This window comes from Oncorhynchus clarkii, chromosome 29 (assembly GCF_045791955.1).
Source record: "Oncorhynchus clarkii lewisi isolate Uvic-CL-2024 chromosome 29, UVic_Ocla_1.0, whole genome shotgun sequence".
NCBI classification, from domain to species: Eukaryota; Metazoa; Chordata; class Actinopteri; order Salmoniformes; family Salmonidae; genus Oncorhynchus; species Oncorhynchus clarkii.
In genome coordinates, this window is record NC_092175.1 from 20486332 (window position 1) to 20512515 (window position 26184).

The 26184-nt window shown below is 44.9% G+C and overlaps 1 protein-coding gene across 1 annotated transcript in view; it reads right to left on the reverse strand.

Annotated features, from left to right (window-relative positions):
• Window positions 1-2868: 2868 nt before the first annotated feature.
• The window catches only part of LOC139388343 (argininosuccinate synthase 1), a 28468-nt gene continuing 5152 nt past the window's right edge, over window positions 2869-26184 (reverse strand). The window contains exons 4-15 of the mRNA XM_071134959.1: window positions 25064-25252; window positions 24506-24562; window positions 24292-24366; window positions 20456-20526; window positions 20059-20089; window positions 15053-15143; window positions 10941-11025; window positions 10567-10631; window positions 7683-7814; window positions 6407-6563; window positions 3238-3303; window positions 2869-3090 (exon numbers count right to left, since the gene is read on the reverse strand). Coding sequence (XP_070991060.1) covers window positions 3042-3090; window positions 3238-3303; window positions 6407-6563; window positions 7683-7814; window positions 10567-10631; window positions 10941-11025; window positions 15053-15143; window positions 20059-20089; window positions 20456-20526; window positions 24292-24366; window positions 24506-24562; window positions 25064-25252 — 1068 coding nt within the window. The 3' untranslated portion in view covers window positions 2869-3041. The remainder of the gene's footprint in view (window positions 3091-3237; window positions 3304-6406; window positions 6564-7682; window positions 7815-10566; window positions 10632-10940; window positions 11026-15052; window positions 15144-20058; window positions 20090-20455; window positions 20527-24291; window positions 24367-24505; window positions 24563-25063; window positions 25253-26184) is intronic.

Genomic DNA, 26184 nt, shown 5'->3' on the forward strand with positions numbered 1-26184 from the left:
ATGCCATCCTCACATCTCATCACAGTGGGATTAAGTCACCTAATGCCTACATCCATTAATCCCAGCGGTTCCACTTAACACAGTAGAACAGTATATAGTAAGTCAGAACCAATCGGTGGTGTGTCTCGGCCTGTCGTAAATCTCCCCGACTCACTCTGCAGCGAGAGGATGACCTCATTGTCTTTTCCTGGCCCATTAGCTTTCTGGGAAAACCTCTGGGGACCGTTGTTAACCCTCTGGTGCTGGACAGCATTACACTCCATCCCAACCAGGTGGAATTGGTTTCATATTATAAAATATTGATGGACTAATTTGCTCTACATGCTATGCAGATAATGTCACACATTGGTTTCATAACATTGAGGATTACATGCATATTATTTGGGTGCATTTCGACAGTCAAAAGTGTCTGCCTCCCCACACATCTTCATTTGCACTGATCTGTAAACCCAGGGGCGTTGAAGGCAATAAGGTACATGCTGTGAACTTTATTTCACCCATCCAGTTCCTTCCTCAGTGCCAATCTACTCTGCCCCCAGAACCAAAGCTCATGTGAGACCCGGCCTCTTAATGTTTCCATCTGTCAGGAGAGACTACCTCAGTGCAGACGGAGTGAACACAGGGAAGGACTGCGCTCATGCGTTACTGCCACTCTTCCAGGTGTCTAGCTGGGAACCGTGGACGCAGGGTCTACACTCCCAGTCCCAGGGTGAAGTGCACTACAGACATAATAGAGAAAGCTTATGGGGCTGTCGTCTTAGGTTACAGGTTCACCATAATGATGGGACCTGCCTTGCATTCTAATTGCAGGTAATTGACCTCCTGTGGACTGTTATTGTTCCAGCTTCTTTTGTGCTGGCTGCCGTTTAGAGCAGAGGTCAGTGAACCTGGGACCCCTGACTCCTCCAGACAGGTAGGCTAGGATTAAATGACCCAAGACGTTCTGTTAGAGAATAGACTCATCTTCTGTGCTTAATAGACCCCCAGCTCTCCCTTCTTTACTGTTACATTGTCTGCCATTAACTTCAGTTTACAGAAAACTTTTGAGGTTGACTTGATTGAAGAGATCGTTTCTCGTTCAGTTATACACTTTAGAGCAGGTACAGATTAATTCCAGAGAGAAAGAAAAAAATATGTATAATTTGAACTGAATTCACAATTTGAGATATCGCAGTTACAAATTGGACTACAGTCCATGTCGTTCATATTTTTCACTACAGCAGAGACAAAACACCCACACCCGTGCACCCTCTCTGTCACAAAATACTAGAGGATCCGTCTCAAGAGGCCACAGTAACCTGGGAACAATGGTGTCCTTTGTGTGCAGTGAGAGAGTGACAGAGAGTGAAGGTCTGCTCCTACGGAGACAGACAGAAGAGCATCCATTAGGGCTCCATTCAGGGACGCCGTTGACTTTCATGTCATCCCATTGTGGCGCGTCTCCTTGGAGAGGCTGACACAGAGTGGGTAATGAGGGGTAATTGACTCAGGGTCAAGGATGATTAATTCCCTTGGTCAGGTGTCCTCGCTTTCATACCTGACAGAGACGCAGGTTGCCGTGAAGCCACAGGCGGGCGGGCAGAGCAGGAGGCTGGCTGGCGCTGAAACACGAGACATAGGCAACACACACGGTACACACTGCCCAGGCCGTTCTCATGATGTCATCCAATCCTTGGACAGGCTAGTGGTTAATGCCCTGAACTGCGGCACCTTGACTGCTGCCACAGACCACAGCTCTCCATCACTCTCTCTCACACACCTAGCAGTGTTCACATGTCAGTCTGCTTCATTTATATGGCTAATGACCTGGGGTAAGACACAAAGGTGAAAGGTCATAACTATCTTCCCCCTACACAGAGCTATACTGAGCTCCCACCACAGACCACAGATTGAGAGTGACATTCGTACTACCCTACCCTCCTTTCTCCTTCAGCTTCACTGGCTAATCTGAATCCCTCATTTTCTGCACAAGCAATTCCCCCCCCCCCCCCCCCCAAAAGGCCAGTGATTACAGGCGACCTGCTGAATGTATGCACGCGTTACTAAATGCCAGGGCTAGCTGGTAATTGACCAGGCAGACTGAGACGCCTGCGGTGTAATTGAGCAGGGTTGAGGGGTTCTGGTGGGACTGAAAGGACCTGGGGATCCCCCACCGGCCATTAAGCCCAGCAGGAGGGCTCCTGCCTGGGTCCACCTCAGGCTCAGGGCGGCCCCTCATCCAGCCTATCGCCCCTTCAACAGTGTGGGACACCCCAAGATCTGGAGAGGGTTTGGATCATATAGTGTGAGAGGAAGAATGAAAAATAAGACTATAGGGCACTAACTTTAAAAACGGTTTGTTTAAATTCATTTAAAAAAAATATATATAGATTCTGCATTGAGACACACACATCCATGTCAATGGAGACTCAAAGAGAAGGTATCATTTAACTGCAATACATATACGTGTCATAAGTTCATCTCTTGCTGGCTGTCTGTCCATATGCAGTTGGGATGAACAGAGCAGAGCACACATGCTGAGCCTGATATACGTCGACCCCCAATTGGCCTGTCCTTTCACTCCAGTCGCGCCGTCACATACCAGAAATAGCCTCATCACTTCCACTACAGTAGATGACAGCTAGCCTAGCAACAAGGCCCAAGCACACCAGTGCAACCAACCAACCTCCCACTAGGCAACAGCGTCATCTACTGATCTACATATACTGTTTACATGATACAGCTTCCCTGATACCCTTAACCTCTTGACGGAACAGTGCCCAGATACAACTGTTCTGTACCAAAAGGACACCCATCAGATATACTAAATCAATGTAAGAATTTTAATTTACCCTCTTAAGCACAAAATGTAGTATGACAGCAATACACTTCAATGATTCAAATACTTTTTATTACAACATACGGTAACAAACACATAATTTGAAATATGGAACTAGAAAACTACTACGGTAAGGCAGAAGGGGTGAGAGTAAACATTAGGAAGTGTAAAGCTGCTTAAGACACAGGGGAGAGAAAGATGATCCAAGGCTGACCGTCTAGCCCTAGTGCTTGGAGCGATGTTCCCCCTGCAAACGGTGGTGCTCCCTTAGTCTGCAGTGAGAGAACAGAGAGTTAGTAGCGCATTTATCTAAATAAAAAAAAAGTGTATGTAAAAAAGAAATATGGTTGACGCTCAAGAAGCCTTCATGAAAATATAACTTTTTGGGACAATTGAGTTTGCTTATGAAGGACACAAACCTGACAGCGTTGATCTTGATGAATCCAGAGGCATCACATGGGTCATAGTCTCCCTGCACATCCATACTGGGACAAAAAAAACAGGGGTGTAAGTCACGTTATTATGTAGGGCTATGTGGTTGGGGAAGGGCTTTTGCAGTTATTCCAACACCCGTCTAGCCCACAGGAGAGGTAGGACAGTGAATAACATTAACCACGGATTATTGCATCATTCAAACAAAATGTCAATAGATTTCTCTCTGAACGCATTTGCTCTTTATGTTTGCGATTTCAGAGGGGGAAAATAAACAACCACACGTTGAGAAAAAGCACAAACACCCAACTCATTTGTAGACAATCCAGTTTTCTACAAACTCCTAAGCAGGATGTTTTTCTGTCTGGGACATCCTTTTTGTAAGCAACGCCCGCGATGTAAAAATTGTGCTAGTGAACATGTATTATATAGGCCTCTTGTGGCTTGTTCCCTTCTCCTCCTCGGTGTGTGTATTTGTAAAGGTGTGTGGTTTTGTAAGGTGTGTGTATTTGTAAAGGTGTGTGGTTTTGTAAGGTGTGCGTATTTGTAAAGGTGTGTGTGTGTGTCGGAGAGAGAGGGGGGAGAGTATGTTCCTCTATGTTAGAGCCTCGCTACCCTCCGAAGGTAGTACGCGACACAGTTGAAGCAGGGCAGTGGAAACAATTGTCTCCTTGAGCCAACATTCCTACAGTATAAAAGGTAACAGCAGAGGAATGTTTTTTTAAACAGCTGAAATGTATAGACATTGTCCTTATATTTGAGACTTGTTATATTGCGTTTTATATGTGCTATGATGGGACCAGATAGTTTTTCTAATCCGGTCATGTGGTTTAAAATAAAACTCCTGGAAAGACTCCTGGCCCTAGGGAGGATTAAACCATTTAAACCATTTACAGAAACATACTAGTCTGAGCTCGCTGAATGCAGGGTTGCATCATGTAGACCTAAAAAGACACTCAAACAGCATGTCATCACTATTGTGTTGATTCATTCCACTAAAAAGACTTAGTTAGCACAGCCACCCGAAGTGTGACTAGAAACCAAGCTTGATCACATTTTCTCAAACACAAATAAACGGGCCTACTTTAGGCGATAAAAACACACCGTTACATTTCTGCCCACATGGGATAAGAGAGCATACGATTCTCTAGGCTACCTGCAGCTGTGGTTGTCATCAGTAGCCCACAGTAGATCACAGTAGATCAGACTAGTAGTCTGATTTATATCATGCCTTCATCAAGTAACATTAGCCTATAAAATGGCTGGATAGTGCACATAAAAATAACTTGGTTAAATTCCCATGTACCCAATTAAAAAGTACAAGTTAAATGGGTTTCCATCGCATTTTCAACTCTGCTGACGGTCTTGTCACAAACAAAATTTACGTTTTATAGTGACTGTGTCCATTCTGGTATGGGCACTTGTGCTCTAGCCACCAGCTCCAGATACAGTGCGGGTATAGCCTACATGATGAGAATATTATGGACAGCGAGATTGTTTATTTGTCAAATGGCAGCCAAGCATCGATCATCATGTCACCAGAATAAGACCCTCGATATTTATTGGAAAGTTGCATCAAGCTCATCACTGTGAACTTTCACCACCCTGTGAAGTTCATCATAACTTATTTCATCTGTAGCCTCAAACTGTATACGTGGACGACACAACGAGTCATCGCATGACTCCAAGTTTACTTCCATATGATGGTTATAATATAAATATTTGTTTCCACCTCCATTTCTTACAATTAACTTTACCCACAAAAATAGCCCACCTTGCTAAGCGTGTTTTGTTTTGTCGACATTAGGAAAGTTTACCGACAGATTGTCTGTTTCCATCAGGCCTGTTGTGATTTATCTGACATGTACTTTATTCGCATAAAAAGATTGGATAGAAACCTGGTTATTGCTGAATATTTTGTGTTTACTTGCTACTGTGATATTTACGGTCAATTTGAGCTGCGGACCAAGAATGTCGCATTGCCAGCCACCACAAAAGGTTAGACAAGGATGTAATGTGAATTGAAAAGTAGAATTATCTTTTCGCCACCCCATCCCCTCATACTTGCCTTCATATCTCGTAGTGAGAATAGGGCCTAATTACAGTCGTTTTTACCTGCAGCGCTAACACCCTCAGCTCCTCCTCCACGGAGCCCCAGCTGCTAATCTAAGACCTGCACTCATTCTTCAGACACACCGTGCTGGAGGAAATCAAAGAATGTCAAAAAAAAAAAAAAAAAAAAGACTCCGTGGAGAGAAAGAAAGGCAAGACCACCATCAACTCTCAAAACAAGGCTCCCTACCTACCATCTTATGAGTGCGGTCTATGAGGTGTTGAATGGCTGTGGAAGCAGGTTTCCAGAAGGTGAATACATAGGAAAAACCATGTGGTCTAATTGACTGCCAAACACCTAGCAGGAAACCTTTTGACATTTGTCCCAGATCAATGCAGCGTGTGTGTGATGCTATACCACTGTGTTAATGACACTGTTTACTGAGGAGACGCAGCTAGCTGTCCACCAGGGTCTTACAGTTAAGCATGGGTTTGGAGGGTGAAATGGTGTGTGTGTGTGGGGCTGTACTTCAGGTGGTATAAGTGGACTTCGCACCACAATGGGATCCTTCACAGGACACTCAGCACATCTGTTACCTCAGAATAGTGCCCCTAAGATCTTCTCCTCCAGTGCAACCCAACACTCAGTCACCAACATGAGTGTGTGTGAAAGAGAGCGAGGTTGAGCTCTCAGCTGCACAGCTCCCCCTGCTTAACTAGCATGAAACCTGTGCTTTGGCCCTAAAAGCAGCACTCTCCTCTCCTTTGGCTGGAAATGCCATTAGCGGTGGAGATGGAAGGGGGCATATGGAGGCTTTGGTCAGCACTGAGCCTGCCCAGGGGGCATTGGGGGCTTAGGTGTCTGAATGGACTCACTGTTCCACAGCGAAGAGACCAATGGGGAGAAAGCCCTCCAGGAATTGAGCTTGACACCCCTGCTCCGCACTCTGATGTCTTTGGAGCCAGTGTCCATTTATTGTTGGTGTGGGGTCAGTGGAGAATGAAGTGACCTGAGCAAACAATGGGGATACTGAATATATGCAGTGAACTGATTATACTGTACCCAGAGATTAGTCACATGCACACAATGCTAGAGGTCCTTACCTGACCAGCTCCTCGTTGTAGAGGGATTTGGGCGACTCGCGGCCCAGGATGTAGACCTGGCCTTTGAAGACAGACAGCTGCACCTTGCCCTCCACGCGCTCCTGGGACTTGTCTATGCAGTGGCGCACAAACTCACACTCTGGACTATACCAGAAACCTGGGGACAAGGAACTGGATGTATACATGCCACTATAATGGAAATCATCCTTCAGCCTCCATTAGAAGTGTGGTTCAATTGTGCACATATGACCCTCCCCCACCACATTCTCCTCCCATCCCACTCCTTATGCGAGCGCTCGTCCCATCGCTCCAGGTGAGGCTCAGACCCTTCCCCCCCCTCTCCTGCCTCACCCAGGTGACCCGCTCTGTCGGTCTGAGGGACAGCTGGACTGGGGGGGGGGATAGAGAAAAATGACGCCCATCTCCATGGGGTGGCTCTCTCCCTCTTCCATGCCCTTCCACCTCCCAATCCCAAGAACAATCCTCTCACCCAGTCCCTTTCCACAGAATCTGCACTGGTGTGAGTATCACAGTCAGGCCAGGGCTGAGTGGATGGATCAAGCCACAGCTGTCCTCTTTCTCTCGCTCTCTCTCTCCATACTGTGTTCTGTTCAGGGAATCCCCTGTGGCTTTAGCCCATGCAGTGGGCCAGGCAGAGACAGTGGTATTTCACGCTTTAAGACCATAATGAGTTTAATCTCTGTCCCCCTCCTAGAAGGAGCTAGCTAGCGCCTGTACCTTGGTGTCTTGCTCGCTCTCCCTGGTCTCTCTGCCTGCCTGGCCAGCTCCCTCCTCTCATGAGGATTTAAATTGCAGTGGCTCAGTAATCAGTCTCTAACGGCTGTGATCCTATTATACGGGATGAAGGAAGGCCGGCCGGGGGGGATTAGGACACCTGAGCCAGGCGGACAGGAGGTCTAGGCACACATTACCTCTATGAGAGGCAGAAGTAACATAGTCAATCCTCACCTGTCAATCACCGTGATTGCCACTGTGTGAGGTGTTCTGGCACAAAATGGCTGCCGTGTGCCATGCACAATTTATCACCCAGGTCAGTGTAAAGTATTTTGCATAATTTTATCATCAATGTAAAGTGCTTTGAAAGCAAGGGAACATGATATGAATCAAATATATTATCAGGAGGCTGAATAGTTTTTGGCTAACCATTTAGTGTGTGTTCTAGGAGAGAACATAACCATGAATGTACCGTTTCTGAATGCTGTATGAGCATTGTTTTAAATGTTTGTGTTTTTTTTGCGTAATACACCAAACGTACCGTTGTAGAGCATCTCAGCGAACTTGACCCCCAGGCCCTGTTTGATCCTCCTGACCTCTCGGTCCATGGTGAAGGTCTCTATGTCCAGGTGAGCGTGGTACAGGATGGTGCCTCCTGGGGTCTCATAGATACCTGGGGGAGCACAGAAACACACAACTAGGTGCGGAACGAATGGTGGAGAGACAAATTAAGCACATAGGTTGCATTGCATTTCAAAATAGTCCCCCCCCCCAAACAAAATATTCCATTCTTACTTTTAGATGTGTGTATGGTTGTGAATTGTTAGATTTTACTGCACTGTTGGAGCTAGGAACACAAGCATTTAGCTACAGCCACAATAACATCTGCTAAATATGTGTATGCGACCAATATAATTTAAATTGATCAGAAGAGGTCTCTGGTGGTCCTGTGTCCATGACAACCTCATTGTACTTTCTTCCAGGACCAACTCAACTCAGACAGCTCTATTAGGCACCAGCCATCTTCACCCTCCTCCTCCTCCAATACCTTGGCTGACGGACAGGCCAGCACCACAGTATATCAACCCAGTCAGAATGAGCCTGTCGCGGGCAAATGACAGGGTAGGAGGCCCCCGCCAGCCCTGAGCTAGGCCCCAGGCTCTCCCGACCCTGCAATTTACCCCCACTGCACTGTTGAGGGGAACGGAGGGAGAAGACAGAGGGGGGGGATGACAGGAGAAATGAAGCTGTCACTCAGCTGTCTGTCTTATGAGGTCGAAAAGAAAAGGCCGAAAGAGACCAGAGGAGAGATCGCGTTTCTCTATTCAAATAATGCCATTCTAATACGCTAAACCACTGGGACATCTCTGTTTAATTGACTATGGTTGCGTGTGGGCAGCATTAACAGGATATTCCTATCCTTTCCATTCAGTCTTTGGGATTAAACTCTGCGGATGGGCGCCTTGTGTTGGGACCTCAATTCACTGTTAGAAGGGGCACCGATACAATTCTTGTCTTAGATGGAGCCTACTTGAAGGTGAGGGGGGGACCAAAACATCATCTGAAAATTGAGAAGCACTTACAAAGCACTGGCTGCCCAAAACAGGATTTAGTAAAACTGCTAATTATCTAAACCTCAAAAAGTGTCAATTTGAGCCACTAAAACAAGGCAACAGAGGGCTAAACAGGGGCATTTCAACTGTCACTATCTGATAAAACAGTTCAAACTGCCCTTTAAGCCAATTTACCTTAAGCACCCCAAAGAGAGATTAGAAAGACAAATGAACAATAAAAAGTCTCTCTTACCTTAGCTAAACCAACTGTGGCTTAGTTAAGCTTAGGAGGACAAAAACACCAGTGATTTCCAGGTATTAATCTTTTAAACAGTTTCTCTGTATGTAGGCCAATTCTGCTAGAGGGGGTAGAGGGGTTAAGACTAAGCATTAACCCCACCTGGGCTGAGCCTGTGCTCCCCTTTGGGCGTACAGCCCACGAATGCAGGCACAAATACACACATTAAGCCTGCTTCCTGCTTTCCTGATGTTCCTCTGATCAAGAATCAAAACACACACACACTTCAGAATTGTAGTTCTTGAATTCAACTAGGCCTAAAACTAAATTCCTGAAAAACAAAAAAGTACAAATTTGTCTGATATTCTAAAATGTCTGAAAAAATATATAAAAATGCCTCCAAAAACAAACAAATTTATTTTAATAATAAATCAAACCAGTTAATCATCACCATAACGTTCTCTACAGATCCTCAGCACAACATGGTTTGTCACAGTGGAGAGTTCAGAGCTCAGACAAGGGTTGACAGGTGTACACCACTTACATACACCAGTGAATGTTTTGTCGAGAACTGACAACATTCTTGACAACCATTTCCATGCCCCGCCTTCTTGACCCCCACCCCCAAGACATACAAATAAATGTCTGTCTGTCAACTAGTCAATCCTCCTTGGCATCTTTTGTGCAAACCCCCCTTCTCCCCCTGCCGTCAACACACAATCTTTACTAGTTATTCACTGCCGTCAAACCTCACACTCCTCCTTTCCAATTTCTGTAGAAAAGATGAGCTTTGATCTTTTGTGCAGCCAAGAGGGAGAAAAGTGGGCTTCCCATTTTTCAATTTCTACCTGCCACTACGCCTGAGGCGGAGTGTGTTGGCGAGTCAATTTGCTGGTCAGGTTATTGTGAGGAGTAGAAATGCAGTGTGGCAGGAGGCAGGGGCCACTGAGGGAGTCAGTGACGTGCTGTCTGACATGGGACACGGTGCCACAAACATCTTGGCCCCTCACGGCCCTTAAGCATGCAGAAATAAGGAGGTTTCAGAGAAGCTCTGTTGACGGAGAGGGCAATTCGAAGTCATGCGGAGGAGTGGCCGACTGCCGAGATGGAGTGTGTGTGTGTGAACAACAGCGTGTGTCTGTGTGTGGGAGGCTGCAAAAAGAGAAATGCGAAGGCTTTCTGCATGTGAAAGTGAATGTGGGTCACATCAGACCCTCAGTTTACAGGTGAACCAGAGAAAAACATTTCCTCTGAAAGGAAAGAGAGGCACATAATGCTGTGTTTGTTCATGGTCTTGCTTTTCCTCCACAACACTTTTATGCAAGTGGAATAGCAAGTGTTCCCTTTTAGCACTGACATAAAATGACTGCAATTGCCTGAAAGCACTAGAGATGTGACAGGAAGCTTTACAAATGGATAGGACATGGAAGTGTTGGCACTTACGGCGGAGTAGGTACTGTATGTCTTTGTGCTAGCTTATCTATAAATCTAAAATCTCTATAAAAGGGAAGTGCATTTTAACCAAAGCTATTGATCCAGTATACATGTTTTTCCTCTCAATTCATCTGTATTCTCTCAGGATCTCTTCTCTTTATACATATAGGCTCTCTCATTACACTTCGTCACTGCCTTACCTCTGGACTTCATGCCGATGAAGCGATTCTCCACGATGTCGATCCTCCCAACTCCATGCCTCCCTCTGAGACCACAATGGAAACCACAATATAATTCTTACTCACCAAGAACAGTAGTCAATATTTCTGTATTCTCGCCTGCAAACACCCACACTTTGCTGAAAACACTGCAGTAAGAGTTTACACACTGCCCTCTAATGGTGGTTCCATGTAGTCAATAAAGGATTCTCATTCGCAGTTTGGCTCTCCCTACTGATTGTCCGACTCACCCCATCTCATCGAGGTAAGAGAAAGTCCGACTCACCCCATCTCATCGAGGTAAGAGAAAGTCCGACTCACCCCATCTCGTTGAGGTAAGAGAAAGTCCGACTCACCCCATCTCATTGAGGTAAGAGAAGATGTCCAGCGGTGTGTCCTTCGACTTCCCCTCCTTGACGTGGGTCACCTTGATGGGCACACCTGTGTGGGTTGGAATGGAACAGTCAGTCAGTTACGCAACAGCCTGGAGAGATACTGCATCATAATACTGTGCTACAGTAGGTCATTCAGGTTAACAATATTATTCTCTTACAGTTTCAAATCTGATCTCGTCACATTCAGAAAATTTGGGATTTGGGCAGAAGCTGTATTTATGAATCTGACAGAATCAATACGCATGGCCAAAATTGTTACTACATTTCCACCTATTCGTTTAATGTTCACTAAAAACAAACAAAGTGAAGAGACTGATTCCCAGGCACTGAACACAGTTCACAAGGGAGATGGGAGAGACCATGAAAAGAGTGAGGGAGTGGAGAGGGAGATTTGGATGTGGGGGAATGTGGAGGGAGGGTAACGGCTGTTAATGGTAGAATACTTCAATGGGATGTGGTGAGAAGTACTAACACATTCAAAAGCCCTGCTCATTTGAAGGCTGTGACATCCCAGACAGGCCTTTCCTAATTTAATTACACACCCGGGCTGAGTCACCCATACCTTTTCTACCAATAGCCTCGCACTGCGGTATGAGCGAATGTGTGTGTGCGCATTATTTGGAATGCATTGACCATTCCTAATAAGCACACACACACACGCCTTGGTGGTCCCCAATCAATCTCCATCCCCAACTTTCCCTACAAAGACACACTAAATTCAGTTTATTAGGTACACCCATCTAGTACTGGGTCGGACTTTGCCTCCAGAACTGCCCGAATTCGTTGGGATTCTCTGTGGAAATGTTGCTCAATTGGTATCAAGGGAGCTAACGTGTTCCAGGAAAACATTCTTCTCACCATTACGCCACCAGCCTGTACCGTTGACATCAGGCAGGATGGGGCCATGGACTCTTACTGCTTACGCCAAACCCTGACTGCCATCAGCATGACGCAACAGGAACCAACTCCTCAGTTGTCCAGTGTTGATGATCCGGTGCCCACTGGAGCCGCTTCCTCTTGTTTTTAGCTGATAGGAGTGGAACCCGGTGTGGTCGTCTGCTGTAATAATCCATCCGTGACAAGGACCGACGAGATGCGTTCCGAGATGTTATGCACATCACTGTTGTACTGCGCCGTTATTCGCCTCTTAGCTTGCACGATTCTTGACCTTCTCATTCATCCTCTCATCAACGAGCTGTTTTCGCCCACAGGACTGCTGACCGAATGTTTTTTGTTTGTCGCACCATTCTCGGTAAACCCTAGACACTGTCGTGCGTGAAAAGCCCAAGATGCCAACGGTTTCTGAGATACTGGAACCGCCGCACAGACGATCATAACATCCTCAAAGTCGCTTAGGTCACCTGTTTTGCCCATAATAACGTTTAAATCGAACAGTAACCGAATGCCTCGGTGCCCGTCTGCCTGCTTTATATAGCAAACCATGGCCATGTGACTTACTGTCTGTAGGAGCGAACCATCTTCATGAAAGGGGTGGTGGTCTTCTCACCATTACGCCACCAGCCTGTACCGTTGACATCAGGCAGGATGGGGCCATGGACTCTTACTGCTTACGCCAAACCCTGACTGCCATCAGCATGACGCAACAGGAACCAACTCCTCAGTTGTCCAGTGTTGATGATCCGGTGCCCACTGGAGCCGCTTCCTCTTGTTTTTAGCTGATAGGAGTGGAACCCGGTGTGGTCGTCTGCTGTAATAATCCATCCGTGACAAGGACCGACGAGATGCGTTCCGAGATGTTATGCACATCACTGTTGTACTGCGCCGTTATTCGCCTCTTAGCTTGCACGATTCTTGACCTTCTCATTCATCCTCTCATCAACGAGCTGTTTTCGCCCACAGGACTGCTGACCGAATGTTTTTTGTTTGTCGCACCATTCTCGGTAAACCCTAGACACTGTCGTGCGTGAAAAGCCCAAGATGCCAACGGTTTCTGAGATACTGGAACCGCCGCACAGACGATCATAACATCCTCAAAGTCGCTTAGGTCACCTGTTTTGCCCATAATAACGTTTAAATCGAACAGTAACCGAATGCCTCGGTGCCCGTCTGCCTGCTTTATATAGCAAACCATGGCCATGTGACTTACTGTCTGTAGGAGCGAACCATCTTCATGAAAGGGGTGGTGTACCTAATAAACTGGCCAATGTATTTTGGCCACTCATTTACTTGCTTATTCATAGTATTCATAGGTTAAAATGAGCAACGCAGAGGTCAAAGGTGGAGGAGGTGCAATAGACTGGGACATGGGCGGGGGAGGGGGGGGGGCTAAAAGAGCTTTTGAAGACACACGAAGGATAGAAGAAAGAAAAATAAATCTGCAGATAGTCACTCCCCTATCCATCCAGCGCTCATTAGCATTTAGCATGCTTGCAGTTGCCAATCAAGTCCCGGTAAAAAAGCAGCACTCCTGGTTGCATTTCAATGGGCCCAAATGTAAGCCCTGTTCGAATGACACGTAAAGGACTTGACAAAATATTTTTAGACAAGGGCTTTGTCACTTCGGCCCCTGAGGAAAACTCCCAGAGCCGGAGAGGGCACACGGATAGCGCTCCGACAAAGCCCCCTGATCCCCCAAATAGTTAATAATTAGATTAAAAGTTCAAATAAATTAAGTGAGGGTGTGAATGCGGGAGCCGGGCCCGGCCTCTCGTCCTCCTCTCCTCCATCTCGCCGGGTCTATCATTCACTGGGCCTTTCTTTTCCCTGCCTGCCCTTTTCTTCAGCGCTGAAGTGAACAGTGCAAACAATGGGACAGCAGACACAGTTGTAGGAAAAATTACTGCTTTAAATTTTTCCTCTCTCTTTTTCCTTTCCCCCCTCTTTCAATGAAAGGAAGAGGGATAAAAAAAAAGGACAGAAAGAAGGGGAAAACTGCTGCTGATGAAAGAAAGTTTAGTTTATCTTTTTAATCAGTGAGAAAGCCCGGTGAAAAAAAGGGCTGGTGGGAGATGAAAAGATGGAAACATTCTTGCGCTGATCTTGTGCTTGAGGAGGAGGAGTAAGCTGAAGCCTTTGTGTGAGCCACTAAAACAGCTTTTGTCATCGTCACTCAATAAGGGGAGAGAAAAAAAAAACTATGAAAACTGATTGCAAATAAGCAAAGGGCCGAGGTGAAACCAGGTTATGTGATGACGTCACAGTTTCAGATCCTATTACCAGGTTATGTGATGACGTCACAGTTTCAGATTCCTATTACCAGGTTATGTGATGACGTCACAGTTTCAGATTCCTATTACCAGGTTTTTTAATTTTTTTTATTTATTTTTAAACCTTCCTTCAAATGAAGATTTAACAGTTCTCTATAAACTTTATCATTGCTCCTCTCCCTCCAGTTTCACTTACTTCAGATATAAATCTCAAATAAACCCCACAAACCTCAAAGCTGCATAAATCAGCAGACAGATACCAACGTAAATCACAGATGAAACCTTCTTTCTCTTCTATTCCTCTCTGAACTGCTTCAGTGTAGTAGCAATGTCATAAAACTGTCACTGGTCGTCATAAAACTGTCACTGGTCATCACCATGATCAGAGGCTAATGTCCTGCCATGTCTTTTGAAGCCCCAGCAGGCCTCAGTGGCCTGTAGCCCCCCCATCTATACATTTATACACACGGACACTTGTGACCAGGATCTAGATTAGAGGGATTTCTGCTTCTGGCCCCAGGCTGGGATGCGTGTCTCTTTTCGGCAACTGTGCTAATGTGTCACTTTCCTGGGCCTCCCTCAGTCAATTGTATTAGCTGGCTTAACGCTTCCGGCCCCTCCATGCCCCCAGGCAGGCTGCTTTAGTTTAGACTGCTCCGGGTTGTGGGGCTGGGCTGTCCTAGGTCTGGGTGGTCAGAGTGATAAACACAGCCAGGGAAAGGCAGGGTAGCACGGGGTCTACAGCAGCCCTGGGGCTGTGGGTATCGCCAAGCCATTGGTGGACAAGACGAACAAACTAACACAGGTCAGGACTGGACTTGGAATCATAAACCCCGGCTGAACTAGAGGACTAAAAAGTCCCACTACATGGGATGAGGAGATGTAGACAGACGGACGGACACACACCTTTTTTGAACTCAATCTCCAGCACATCTGGGCTGTTGGGGGCGTCCTCTGGGCTCTTGGTCATCAGGTACAGGCCAGCTGGAGCATGGCTCTGTAATATACACACAATGACATTCACATTTCAGCACTTGGTATGGTACTAGGAGATTCAGTTGAGAACATGGCAGACATAGCCAGTCTATTGTGGGTGGAGGGATGGGATGATGCGTGAAAAAAAATAACCTTCAAAAGCTGTCAGGATCTGAGCGAAAAAGACAAAAATCTACATCCTATTTTTCTCCTCTATTTGGTTTCATTTTTCCCTGCTTGGCCTTTCACCGCAGAGGGAGGTGGAGAGAAGAGAAAGAGATGCAGCTGAAGAAAAAAAAGAGAAAGACAGACCCCAATCCACTGAAAGAAGACACTTCATAAGTCAAAGCACATCTGATACTATGACAGGATGTACTCAAGCGAATGCCACACAATATTCACCGGCTGTTTGGAAAGGCGCAAGCAAATCTTCCAAATCTGCCATCCAGACTCCCCCTCCCCATAAGCTTTTCCACATCTTCTGGAATTGACTTTCTGACTGACATTTTCTCCTTTATTTCTCTTCAGATGAAGAATGAATCTTTATGGGACCCACACAACAACAACCTACCCCTCCTACCCTGAGAGCCATAGGAAGTTGTGGGAGCCGACACAGACGTTTGTTGTTTTCCAGTTGGGGGGAGTTGGTAGTTGAGCACTTAAATAAAAATCGGGCTGACACCCCTGCCAATTACCTCACATTACAACCAGACGATGGCCAATGTCCCCTGAGCTGAGGCAAATTGCAGGGGAACTATGCAAAATAACCACTGGGTGCATTTAAATGAAAACCTTTACCAGACGAAAAAAAATCATACGATAACTAATCTCGCTCTCAGCCGCAGAGAGATTGCCCACGTCGGGGAACGAGTGCAATCGCTTCTTTCCTTTTAACTAAACACCAACGTCGACTTTAAAAGGCTCCCATCTCTCCTTTTTATTTTCTGCCTCAGCGCCCAAGAAGACGACAAACGAGAGGGAGAAGGAGTGGGGCAAAACGACTCCCCGAAAACCCCATTTGATGCATACTATTGAAGGGGACAGAACCGAGGAACACGACATGATTTTATTTGAACAACAGACTGAGCAGGCCTTGCTCTGTGAATCTGGGTATGATAACTATTGTTGTGTGGTTACTATAGTGTTCTACAGAGTTGCTTTACCTACTACAGTAGTTTAAAGCCTACGCAATCCTAACCAATGAAGATGCATTGTTTCTGCCAGCTAGAGTTCACTATATGATAAAGACGTTATCCTTCTTACCTCTCTACACAGACACATTATCACAAGGAAATACATGGAATATCAATTCAAACATGTATGCTCACGAGACGCGAGTGACAAAGTGGGAGAGAGAGAGAAATGGAAAGAGCGAGGGAATAGTTTCCAGTGCTTAAAGATCAATGCATTTCAATTCCAGCCCCCCGCAGGTGGACCGGTCCCAAAGCCCCTGGCCCCGAAACACAGGAACATTTAGAAATGGAGCGAGAGTGAGAGAAAGGGAGAGCAATGCTGTCAAATGGGGCGTGAAGCTCAGCCATCATGTCGCTGTGCATAGCTCCCTTTTGCAGCCATTCTCCAGTTCTGCCATATTGTGGTGCTGCTGTGGTCCCACTCAATGCGGCCCCCAGAAAGAGGGCTGTGGCAGCGTGAACTTAAAGTGAGTAAATTTCTATCTTTCCACACGTTAGCTGCCTCATTGCCTTTCAATTGAGTCCGGTGGCCTCCAAAGAAAAGGCAGAGGTGGGGAGAGAGTTGGGGGGGGGGGGCTGGAAGAAAATCTGGCCCACTGGTTTGGAACTGACACTTAAATCACCACGTCTAAAGTCAGGCCTTGTCTTTAAAATGCCATTTGCAAACATGGCACATTGAGAATGTATTAAATCTGAGATGTGTGGACTATTTTTTATGTTTAACACCCCGCTACATTTGGTTAACATTATCATTGGCCGTATCATGGGGTGGCAGGTAGCCTAGCGGTTAGAGAGGCGAGCCAGCAACCGGAGGCTGGCCTGTTCGAATCCCGGGTCAGTTGGGAAAAATCTGCCGGGAAGTGAGCTGGCAACTGGAGGGTTGCTGTATCAAATCCTAGATGACATTGAGCAAGGCACTTAACCCCTCACAACAACAGCTCCCCAGGTACCCAGTGTGGTAGCACCCGCACCTCTCCAAAACCTGTGTATGTGTGTATTTCAGGGGGGTTGGAAGCGGAAGTAACATTTTGGTTGAACCTTGTGTGCAACTGACCAATAAAGAAAATCTTAACCTTTGTCTACAGTATCTACCAACAGCTTTGCCCAAAAGGCAACACTAGTAACAAGCACAAACTATAAGATAGCAACAACATCAGAGACAAATAGATTGACAGAGAGCTCTATAATAGGTCAGACCCAACCATCTGACCAAGGGGCGAGAAGGTTGCATGACAAATCTAACCCTCCATGCTTGAAAAGACACCTACACACCATCCAACGCATCCTTCCCCCTAGGCAGCTGCGTCACGGGCCGGGTCATTTCCAAACTAACAGAAAACAAGTTTCATTTCCTCTGTGTAGCAACACCGTCTGTTCCGCTACCACCTCTTTAGTCAATACCATCAAAGGGGCTCGGGGTTTACCACACAACATCGTTGTCCTTCACTCCTACTGGGCTGCTACTGGGCCAGGGGAAGTCCAGCCAAAGCCAGGGACTATCATTTAGACAGAGGGGATGTTTTAATGACTGCTGACGAGTGTCACACTGCCCCAGGGACCCGGCCCCTGACCGGTAAACTGGCAGCACAGAGGATATTGTGTTTCAGGACAAATAGCTTGCCTTTTCAAGTTAAATAGCTTCACGTTATTTATACAAGTTCAATCAGATCAGGAAAGCAGCTACAACGTGTTATCGATAAGGCAAATGATAGATCTGTTACATAGGGTTTAAACTTCAGAGTTGAAATGCTTGTCCTTAAATTGCAATGTGTTCAAAAATGAAAAATGCATCATCAAAATTCCATCATTCATAGAAACTTGAATCCACCGGTTGCTCCTAATCCAGTAAAACTGTCTAGAAGAACAACGTCAAACGTGAGAGGATAAAGACAATGTAGCCTAGTGGTGTAGCTAAAGCCTAACCTCTGGTGTAATGGGAGAGAATCCAGCTAGTGGGAATAACCACAGTGCAACCTGACCCTGGCTACCTTATCTCAGAAGGAACATATGAGCGACCATTTGGACATTTCCTAATCTGTGTGTGGGGAGAGTGGAGCCATTGTGTTTACAGGTGGGCGGAGAGGCACTGTGAATGGAGGGAGTCTGCTCCGGCCTTGGGGGGGTAACTGGACTCCTAGGAGGCAGATGCCCAGTTGAGATCTAGAAGGTTGAGATGACCTTTTCAATATCTCCTCACGGACAGTCATGTTTGGGTGCATATGTTGATAAGAGGTTAATAATTACAAAGTACATTGATGTAGTATTACCATCTGGGTTGTACATTCAATTTACAGTAAGGTTTCTTAGAAGCCTGAAACGGTTTTAAATGACACACACATTAAAAGTAAAATGTTTAAAGTACTTGGGAAATGTGTATTATCTCAAATAATCTCCTACGGGAGCAGAAACTGAGCAAATGAGTGAATTATTACAGTCGGTTCAATCTGAAATGGATCATAACAGGCCCCGAGTAATGTATTCAAATCCCTTTATCACTTGTATCTCCTCCACCATAAATATTTCATCGCATTTAATTCCATTGATAAATTCATTGTGAAAGTAAATGGGACTAAAACCATGAATTAAATCAATTACACAATACTGTCATACTACACATCGCTATGCTATTGAGTCGTTTCTTTTCAGGATGAATTTCTCCACAGGGCGAGCGTCGGAGAGAGAAAAGCCTGCGTTACAGTTCTGCCTCCCTGACACCCCGCCTCCCTGACACCCCGTCCATTGGGACGCTCATCTGTCTGCCCGCCTTTGTACTTTACTGTTACTGGTGACATTCTGGTGTCACGGTGAAATGGGTCCCTCCCACGTTGCAGCCTGCGGCGGCGCAACCAGAAACAATGGTCCCCCAAGAGCCGGGGGGACCCAGGAGGCCCAGCTGGGCGCGCTGCCCTAACCCTTCCCCCGGCTCCCATGAAATCGGGAATTATGCGAGCCGTTTCTGATGACAAGTCAGTGTCTGTGTGTCCCAGGCTCTTCCCAGGCTCGGCAAGGTTTAGGGTGAGAAGAGACAACAAGGAGGGATGAGGTTTGAGTCGTCAAGGGTGACCTTTGTGTACAGCCTTGACCTCTGACCCCTGAAGAGATCAAACTCTCTCTGTCTAACTGTGGGCTCAGGGTTTGGTTTATCTGTGCTAGTGCCAATATAAGAGATTGGGGGGGCTCTTCTTAACTTTATCTCAATAGTCTCTCTAATCTAGAGTTGCAAAATTCCAGTAACTTTCCCCAAATCCCCTGGTTTTCCAGAAATCCTGGTTGGAGGATTCATGGAATTTAGGAGGGAATAAGCAGGAAATCTGTGAATCCCCTAACCGGGATTTCAGGAAAAACTTTTTGGGAAAGTTATTTCACAACTCTACTCCTATCAGCTATTGCTTTGTACATATTATAACACAATAATATATACTGTAAAAAATAAAATGTGAAACAGGGAGAATCTATAAACTACCAGGCAGGTTGACTATGGAGAGAAATGTTGAATATGAGTAGGAGGACAAAGGATGTGATAGATACTGTATGGTCAATGACATGGATTAGCTGACACTATGTGGAACCTAGGTCCAGTGTATCCATCCTGATACTCTTGAGAAGTTTGCTGTTTTGATTCAGACAGCAGGAGGTGAGATGAACAACCTGCTGAATCTGGCACTGGGATGAATGGTGACATGTTAGGGGCCATAATTGTCCTGATTGATTCCTCAGCCTGCTCATGCATGCAGAAGATCTTACCTTGGGATTTTCCAGTATTCCAGACTCATAGCTGTTGAAACAGACAACGAGAAGGTATGTTGGTGAACACATTCATTCCCTTTGTCATTCTACAGCAGTGTTTCCCAACTAAGCAAACCTAATTCTACTTTTCAACTAATCATCAAGCCCTTGATAAGTTGAATCAGGCGTCATTGTCCGGGTAGACAACAAAAATGTGTGGCGTTGGGGATACTCAAGGACCGGAGTTGGGATGCACTGCTCTACAGGATATAGCTAATGTGGGAGACAAATGACCAAAAAGGGCCAATACCGCCTGAAAGTTACAAACTATTCTTGTAAAAATAAAACATATGTATTTTCTTCAACCTTAAATTTAACCATGAAGTATTGTGAGCATCATTGGTGTTCTTCTCACCTGATGTGCATGAGGTTGGCATCCATGCTCCAGGGTGCTTTAGGGGTGACGGGCACAGGGATGCCATTTTTCTGGGGGGGGTGGAAAGGTCAGAGAAGAGTCAATGATAACAGTATATTAACACTTCAACTGAGACCCGCTCTGAGCAATACATTTTATAATAGTTATACCAATCATATCACCTCCAGCTGTTCTTTAACAACTGCAATTGTTGATTTGACTTCAAATCTGATCATTGCGTTATTTGAGTTCAACGTTGTATAATACAATCATGGGAAGGGAGAAAAGCTTGATAAAAAATGGTGACTGATGCACACATGGGACTAAAAGGCCATGATCCCCCTCTAGTGGGCAGAGTGGAGAACACCACCTCATAGACAAACTGCCAGGCAACATGTTATGAAAAAAAACGATCATTGACTCACTGTCAGTCAACGTTTATGTTTAAATGACATTGGGTGTGGATTGTGGGTGTGGGTGTGAATGCCATTGGGTGTGGCTGTGAATGACATTGGGTGTGGGTGTGGGTGTGAATGACATTGGGTGTGAATGTTTAAATGACATTGGGATCTTGCATTTAAAAAAAATATCCCTAACCGTTTTTATTTATTTTAAGCTGCAATATGTAACTTTTTGGGCAAGCCAACAAAATTCACATAGAAATGTGAGTTATATATCTGTCATTCTCAATGAAAACAATTCTAAGAAGCAGTAGATATAGCACACATAGAACATATCTATGCTTCCCGTTTTTTAAGTTTCTTTCTTGCATCTTTTACTATCGGTTTTGTACACCAACTTCAAACTGCTGAAAACACAATATTTTGGGTTATGCAACTAAATATTTCACAGCGGTTTAGATGGTACAATGATTCTCTACACTATATTCGGTTGTCACAAACTGAAATTAGGCAAACTATTAGAATTTTAGCAACCAGGAAATGGCAGAGCAAACAAAATTCTAATCACAGTGCAGGTTCCGGTCATCATAATGAAAGGAAAAATAACAATTTAACAAAATGACTAAGGTGCTGACCACACTGCTCGAGTTTCGTGCTTTGTAAAATAAATGTACACATACATGTTATTCAAATCATTGCACCCGCACGTCTGCATAGCCAGTCGCTAAAATAGAACTTGGTTCTATTTGTGACTGTCACGTCCTGACCATAGAGAGCCCATATTTTCTTTTCTTTTACCTTAATATAATACATCAATAAAATCAATTTAGCCTCAAATAAATAATGAAACATGTTCAATTTGGTTTAAATAATGCAAAAACAAAGTGTTGGAGAAGAACGTAAAAGTGCAATATGTGCCATGTAAAAAAGCTAACGTTTAAGTTCCTTGCTCAGAACATGAGAACATATGAAAGCTGGTGGTTCCTTTTTACATGAGTCTTCAATATTCCCAGGTAAGAAGTTTTAGGTTGTAGTTATTATAGGACTTTCTCTCTCTATACCATTTGTATTTCATATACCTTTGACTATTGGATGTTCTTATAGGCACTTTAGTATTGCCAGTGTAACAGTATAACTTCCGTCCCTCTCCTCGCCCCTACCTGGGCTCGAACCAGGAACACATCGACAACAGCCACCCTCGAAGCATCGTTACCCATCACTCCACAAAAGCTGCGGGAAACAACTACTCCAACTCTCAGAGCGAGTGACGTCACCGATTGAAACGCTATTAGCGCGCACCCCTCTAACTAGCTAGCTATTTCACATCGGTTACACCAGCCTAATCTCGGGAGTTGATAGGCTTGAAGTCATAAACAGCTCAATGCTTGAAGCACAGCGAAGAGCTGCTGGCAAACGCACAAAAGTGCTGTTTGAATGAATGCTTACAAGCCTGCCTACCATCGCTCAGTCAGACTGCTCTATGAAATATAAAATCCTAGACTTAATTATGACATAATAACACACTTTGGTCATTGATATGGTTGAATCCAGAAACTATCATTTAGAAAACAAAACGTTTATTCTTTCAGTGAAATATGGAACCGTTCAGTATTTTATCTAACGGGTGGCATCCATCAGTCTAAATATTCCTGTTACATTGCACAACCTTCAATGTTATGTCCTAATTATGTACAATTCTGGCAAATTAATTACGGTCTTTGTTAGGAATAAATGGACTTCACACAGTTTGCAATGAGCCAGGCGGCCCAAACTGCTGCATATACCCTGACTCTGCTTGCACTGAATGAAAGAGAAGTGACACAATTTCCCTAATTATAAGAAATTCATGTTAGCAGGCAATATTAACTAAATATGCAGGTTTAAAAATATATACTTGTGTATTGATTTTAAAGAAAGGCATTGATGGTTAGGTTTGGTGCAACGACAGTGTTAAATCATCACCCGTTTGGCGAAGTAGGCTGTGATTCGATGAGAAATTAACAGGCACCGCATCGATTATATGCAACGCAGGAACTAGTGATTATGTAAATATTGATTGTTTTTTATAAGATCAGTTTAAAGCTCGCTAGCAACGTACCTTACTTAAAAAAAAAAAAAATTAAACGGCCAAATCAGTGTCCAAAAATACCGATTTCCGATTGTTATGAAAACTTGAAATCGGCCCTAATTAATCGGTCAACCTCTAATACCCACGTCCCATCTCCTCATTGGTTTTTAGGAGCATATACCTACAGGGGTGATTGAAAAATGAACTGAGGTCCACACTCCAGTCCAGTTGGTAGTAGTAATGCAACTTAGTTGGTTGCCAACCACAATATAAAGTCCAAAGAAGAATACATTTCTAGAAACAAACTCGGTTTACCCTTTTATCTGTGGATTAATTGTCAGAGTAGAGGACCTTGTGCATTTCAGGTAAAATATCAACCCAATGTTTATATCCCAGGACAAATTAGCAACAGCAAGCTAGGTACCTAAATTGCCATAAATGTTTAACGCTTTTCGACTTGCCTCCAAATTAATATAGTTGGTTCAGAGTTTGTTTTGTTATTTCAACCTTCATATCCTGATTACGTCTGGTGTGGGTGGACAAAAAATCAACATGAGCGCAATGGAGGAGGCGCGAGCGGTCTGGTCAGCATGTTACGCAACGATGCTGTAACGTTTGTTAGAGGATATATGCATCTTTCAAATGATTTGCCACAGATATAATGCGCTCAGCACCTCATCGTTGTTTACAGTTGGGAAAGTGGCAGTCAGACAGGGATGCGACAGCAGCGAAGCCCTGTATACTTTGAGAAGTTAAATGAGAAAGTGGTCAAATGGTGGAACTCCCGAGGTGGAATTGAACTACAGTGGCAGGATAGTTGCAACGCTTAACCATCTGAAAAGGGAGACATCGAAAGACCCAAGCCGTTGCTGGCTGCAGTGCGATAACGGACGGAGTGAGAAAATCACAGCGCTGATGACAGAAATGATTGCAGTTGATATGCAGCCACTGTCAATGGTAAAGGACGTAGGCTTCAATGCACTGATGGCATATCTAGAACCAGACTACAAGATGACAAAAAAACTTGATGGCCCGGATGGAGATATTGTACAATGATTGCTCTGCAAGTACAAAGGGCGAGCTTTCAAAAACCATACGTGGCGTTAACATATTGTTAGCGGTCTATGAACACGCTGTCATGCATCACTGCAGCGAGCCATCACATTGATGAGAACTGGGACATGTACTGCCAACTGAGAACATGGAGAACATGGAGGAGAGGGTCACATTTAAACCATTTAAAAATGGCAGTTTAAACTTTCAAATGTTTACATAAGTCACATCCCTAATGTATATGAAGAGATCCTATCACACACTCACTGTCAGGCAACATGTTATGAAGTGATCCTATCATGTGGAAGTGTTACCTCGGCATACTCCATCAGATCCTTCCTCCCAACGAAGCGATTGTAGAACTCAGGGATCCTCCATGGAGCAATAATCTGAGCGGGAGAGAGAGGAGCGAGGGTTACGCATGTCATTTGTATGGTGCATTATCTGAAGTAAATGTTGGATGATGGGACAGTCATGTTGTGTAGTTACAGGTGTTCATGCAGAGGAGCTGGGGAAGACCGAACTCACCTGAACCTCCGGGTAGAGGGCATAGCAGGTGAGCTCGAATCGGATCTGATCGTTGCCCTGAAAGTCACAGTTAACCATTCAGACACAAAACACTAGTAACATGTCCAGAAAAAAATCTAAAAACTACTAGCAAAGACAGAGAGATAATCAAGCAGGTGATTTCTCACTCACCTAAGACAAGTTAAGGTTCAAATCACTTCCAATGGTAGTTGAAAAAGCAAGTAAACTGACAAGCTTCCAGTGAGTGACTTGCAGTTACTGTTGGTTGAAGGCTCAATTCAGTGGCATTTGTCTCCATCTACAGTTGGAGCAGGGACACTACATCTCCACCCAGTATCGTTACACTTGTGGCTGACTAATGAATGCCATTGTGCTAGCTGAGGGCTATTTGAATGTGACCATCCCACTCACTCCAAAAGCTAATTGGGAAAACATTCAGATTTCAACAAAACAGACAAACATCTCAAATGAACCTTGACAGATGTTAACAATTTGCTAATGGCTCCACCTAGCCTTCCGGGTTCTTCTCGGCTCTCCCCTTGCAGATTTACCCCTCACCTTTCCCGTGGCACCGTGGGAGACGTACTGGGCGCCCTCCTGGCGTGCGATCTGGATCTGGCGGCGGGCAATGCAGGGCCGGGCCACTGAAGTGCCCAGCAGGTAGCGGTCCTCGTAGATGGCGCTGGCCTGGACCGACGGCCAGATGAACTCTTCCACAAACTCTGCCCTCAGGTCCTCGATGAACACCTATACATGGAGGGAGGTTACACTTGAACCATTCGGCGTAAAGCTTACGTCAACAATATTTCACTAAATGCTCCTTTGACAATCTTAATACACAAGCGCAGTCAGTTGAGTTCACCTGCAATGGCTTTGCGTTGACAAACTTTTGCTTACAAATCTTAACTCGCAAGGCAGAAAGAGCACAGACCTCTGCCAGTGTTCGCTGCTAAGAAGACGACAACCCAGACCTCATATATCTTTGATAACAATAGTACGATTTGCCTGCTAAATCATTTCCCGTAACTCTGTGACCCAGATGTCAGGACACATAATTCTAGACCTCAAGAACTGACAATCCAACCTTGAACTGGCTCATCACCATGTACCCAAAGTAGCAAATGTATCACTGTTCTCATTGTTCAATTGAAAGTTGTATCAGTTTCATATCAACCAACGTCTAATTGTATTTTTATTTAGCATACATACAGTACCGTGAAATTCTTTGCTCCCTTTTTAATTTTCTATACTTTTGCATATTTTTTTATACTAAATGTTATCAGATCTTCAACCAAAACCTAATATTAGATCAACGAGTGAACAAATGACACAACAATGACACACTTATTTCATAAACAAGTTCAGCAACACCCAATGTCCCTGTGTGAAAAAGTAATTTCCTCAATAACTGGCTCTGCCACCTTTAGCCCCAACCAAACGCTTCCACGTCCCTGCGGAGGAATTTTGGCTCACTTCCATGCAGAACTGTTGTAACTCAACGACATTTGTGGTTTTTCAAGTCCTGACACAACATATCAATTGGGATTATGACTTGCCTTTGACTAGGCCATTCAAAAACTTAAAATGTGTTGCTTTTTTGCCATTTTCATTTAGACTTGAGCGTTTTGGATCAATGTCTTGCAGCATGACCCAGCTGCGCTTCAGCTTCATCTTACAGA